The sequence below is a fragment of the Phoenix dactylifera genome, chromosome 13, assembly GCF_051530095.1.
Source record: "Phoenix dactylifera cultivar Ajwa chromosome 13, Ajwa_hap1_PhDact_Kaust_v1.1, whole genome shotgun sequence".
Taxonomy (NCBI): Eukaryota; Viridiplantae; Streptophyta; class Magnoliopsida; order Arecales; family Arecaceae; genus Phoenix; species Phoenix dactylifera.
In genome coordinates this window covers 19,244,646-19,248,992 of record NC_143202.1, presented here as the reverse complement: position 1 = coordinate 19,248,992, position 4,347 = coordinate 19,244,646, and the positions used below count along the sequence as shown (strand labels likewise).

The 4,347-nt window shown below is 37.6% G+C and overlaps 1 protein-coding gene across 1 annotated transcript; it reads right to left on the bottom strand.

Annotated features, from left to right (window-relative positions):
* Window positions 1-3,087: 3,087 nt before the first annotated feature.
* Window positions 3,088-4,347, bottom strand: LOC120112245 (uncharacterized; the record flags this gene model as incomplete). The annotated part of the gene is given in 2 exon segments (XM_088709712.2): window positions 3,088-4,104; window positions 4,107-4,347. Coding segments are annotated over 2 exon segments (714 nt in total), but the record flags the coding sequence as incomplete, so codon positions are not given.

Below are 4,347 nucleotides of genomic sequence, written 5' to 3'. Positions count from 1 at the left end.
GTATATTGAAAAATGCCACTCAAGACTAACGATAACAAATCTACCAATTCACGCATGCAGTGATCATATCAACAAGCATTACATTCTAAAAGTGCATAATCTGTTTTTCATCAATAAAACACCGTAACCCAAAGTATCCACGTGTGAAGGCCCGGCTCGGTCCACTTGGTCGGCCCATGCTTGGCCCATCAAGCTAGTCGCGTGTGTTCTGTGCATGACCGGCATGGAAGACTCCTAGACGTATCTTCCTCCTCTCCAGCGACTCTAGAAAGAAGCTAGAGTCCTAGGGTTTCCGGGATCCTAGGGATCCTCTATAAAATGGCCACCCCTTCCCTCCAGGACCCTCCTTCGAGGAGTACAATGCCTCCTCTTCTTTCTTTCTCCCTCTTTCTCCCTACTTTTTGGGTTTACTTTAACTACACCTGCCGGAAAATTCGGCTGTAGATGCCGTCATAGCCCAATTAAGCCCTGAACCTTCTTCTTTGCCTTTTCCTTTCTCCACTATGCAGTTGCCAGCCGGATTCTATCAACAAATCGATCAGAAATTGACCAAGAAAGCCCCCTATTCTATCAGAAATTGACCAAGAAACCTTCTTCTTTGCCTTTTCCTTTTCCTTTCTGACCACTGACGCCTCTGCCTCTAAACACTTGACCCTTGGACAAGTTTTTTGGCCTCCCTTCGACCCTTTCTGGTGGAGCCATGGCCGCCGATAAGCGGCCAACGGACAAAAATGAGAAAAAGATCTGGTTCCCCTTCATTTTGGGCTTTTTCATTTAGCCGGTCACCATCATCGGCTGACCACTGCCTCCAGCCATTGACCATGCCCCCCGGCATGGTCTTTGATGATCCTAGCCTCCCCTTCCTCTTCTAGAAGAGACAAAGACTCTCTCTTTCTGAATTTCTCTCTCTCATTTCTCTCTTCCTCTCTCTCTCTTCTTTCATTCTCATCTCCCTCTCTCTTTTTAGCAGACCTATGGACCCAGTGAAGGATCCCATCTCCCTTTGCTATGAATCTAATTTGACCACAATGGGAAGGCTCTGAACCACCCTTATACCCAGGTAGCATACCGATCCATCGTCCTGGCACTTGTAAGGATACCTCTAGAATTTGGTCGCCTAAAACATAGTTGATCAGGACCAATTGAGTTCACCTTGTTCGGACCAATCTGGGCAACTGGGCACTGCTGCCTCGACCTTGTTCTTCTTCTACCCTCGAGTATGAAGCCATACAGTCTGCAGTATCTCAAACAAGATAGTTTTGCCCAATTTTAACCTTCCCCAGTTCTTTTGGATTTTGCAGTTGTTGATGATAGATTTTAATAGCTTTGAATAGGTTCAGTAGATTCACATAGTTGAACATTGAAGGTTCAAAAGTGAAAGAAGTAAGTAACTCTAGCACCCCTTACTAATTTTAGAATTTTCAGCTGCTTAAAACTTTATGAAATATAAAAAGAATATTTGATATTGATAATTCTATGTTTTCTTAAATTAAGGGTCAAGCACATGATATTATGCAAATTATATATTGTCATGAAAAGTATGGTTTCATTGATATTTTAATGTATATTTTGATATTAATATTTTGTTTATGAACTATAAACTCCATACTTATGAAATCTTCATTTTTGTTTTGAAAAGTTTAATTACATGATTGTTCCACTATTAATGATTTATGAAGTATATAAAGCCGTGTGATGTCTTTCAACTTATTTATTTATTATATGAGAACATATATTTTAACAAATTATGACTTAAGAAAATATGACTACAGACTCTCATATAGTTATGTATGGCCCTGCGAACAAGTTATAGTAATTCGTTTATGGCCCTCGCTAGTGGGTTATAGTAGCTTGACATACGGCCCTTGCAAGGAGGTTACAATAGCTTAGTATATGGCCCTTGCTACTAGGTTATTGTAGCTTAGCATACGGATTCCACCTATGATTATATTAGTTGGTATGATATCGATTACAGTCTTATCACAGATATAAGGTGACCTTAGTATATAGTTTGAGAAAATCATTATGAATTATGATATGGCAAAATGATAATGATTTATGACTTTATAAAGTTAGCATGATTTACGATTTTGTTTGTCCACTCAAAACCATATTTATCTAATTTGCATAATTTATGCATATACAAGAGCATGATTGATTTATGATTGTATTGTTATTGTGAAATATTCTATTTTCTAATGTAGTTATTTTCTCTAAATGATCTATTGATGTATGTAAAAATTTATGCTTGATCTGATAAAATAGTGTAAGATTTGTTTACAGAGCTGTATATCTGATATCTCTATTTATTTTCTTTTTTTAGAGGAATAGGATTACTAAAAATGAAAAATGATTCAGGCTTGGAATTTGCGATAGCAAGCTTAGCGATTTTGTAGCAGAATTTTAATTCTTTAATTAACTATAAATTTGTAGTTGATGACTTCTGAATGTTGAAGTTATAGAGTTTGGCATTTAAATTTAGATTTAGTCATTCTGAACCAACACTTATTTAATTATTAAATAGATGATGGATTTAAATCTTTTATTTTTATTTGAGATTATGATTGTTGGCTTCATGTTATCATGAACTATACCTCTCAGCAGCACGGTTATATTAGGTCCTGAATTTGAGGCTTGACACCATGCATGAAAACACCATGGATCCTTTTTAAAGACTACAGGTGACCGTATCATGCTTAAGGAGACAAAGCTAACTCAATCCTAAAGCTGAAAGATTCCAAGACAAAATGGAGTACACATGAGCTAATAAGTGGGTCCAGAATGACCAACAGAGTGGAATACACATCCATAAGATTCAACTACAACAACCGCATGCATGTTATTAGCTGCAAGGCAAGCACGCCTTCCTTTCAACCTGCTATGCCTACTCTGCTTATGCTTAATCCCATGAATGACAGTGATATAAGCGTTGTTTTTTGTGCTTCATATAGAGGCAGTGTCTATTTTGATCCACTGACTGGAATTTCTGAGGCAACAAATTCCTGTGATCTCAAATGTAGGAACAAAGCAAGTTGTTTACCAGATCTCAGGAGATTTAAGTACCCAAAATGTCACATCACTATTCAAATTAGCTATAGGGAGTAGTTAAGAAGACAACTTAAAGCAAAATCCAGCATAAGTACTTGAGATTTTAGTATGAATCCTCAAAGAAAAAAAAAGCACACAGCAAGTCATTCCACAAGGAAATATCCTGTAAACTTGAAGATGATAGGAACATGAAGAAATTTTAACAATGAATACAATAAAATGCACCTTTCCATGTGCCCAATCAGTTCCTGTGCATCTTTCGATGCCTCAGAATGGTAGAAATGCTTTACAGAGCTAGCAAATACACCTTAAATTATGTCTTGGAACTTGATCAAGCAAGCAGTTAAAAAGTATGGCCTTGTAAGTTGTAAACCACCACCATCAAGCCATCCACCCATACAAACCTCGCAGCAATCTTTGTTTTTTCCATGGTTCTTTATGATATAAACCACAGCAAGGAGAAAACTTTCAAGTGCAGTTGGAATTTCATAAGTCACTCATATACAACATGATTCCTCAAGGTGTGCCACATGTATACCTTCTGATCTAAACATGATGATCACTTATAGTCTGATCATTTGGTTCAGCATGCGGGGCTCTTCTTCTTCTTCTTCATCCTGTTGCTGAATCTAGTACTCTGTATCAAGGTTAGCATGTAACTTTGTTTAGATTTTACAGTTTCCTCTTTGTGGTGTTTCAGATCTCTATTAGGAGGCAAGTGACTACTGCAAGCAGAGTTAGTTCCAGATTGATAGGGAGTTCCATTCAGTGATCTTGGAAGCTGATCAGCATCAAGTTTAAAATTTTCTGGTTTTCCATTGGTTTTGAGCTTCCCATTTCCAGCATATTGCTCCATCCCCTCTTGTTCACCTTGCTCGTCCTCCTGGATAAGTTCATAAAGTCTCTTTTTTCTATCAATCAGAGAAGGTTTGGATTTGGTGTCAGGAAATGTGTCAACAGAGGAGGCTTTATTCAGCTGTGGTGTCCCTTGGTTGTTGATCTGATAGTTTGGAGTACTACCTTGTGAAGGAGTGAAATCTGTGTCAAAGAATTCACAAACCATTACTCAAAAATGCACTTCAGATAATATAGAAATTGTGGATCTCTTGCAGTTGTAGTCATATTTTTTTTGAGGTTCATGATCTTGCCTCCATTAACACTGACAAAATCATCTTCACTGTCAGAATCTAACCATGCATGTGAGTCAAAGAAGGTTTCCTCTTCACTGCCTGCGAAAAGCAAAAATCTAGCATCATTCAAAAGAAAAGTAATGGATTTTGAATTAACCAGAGGAACATA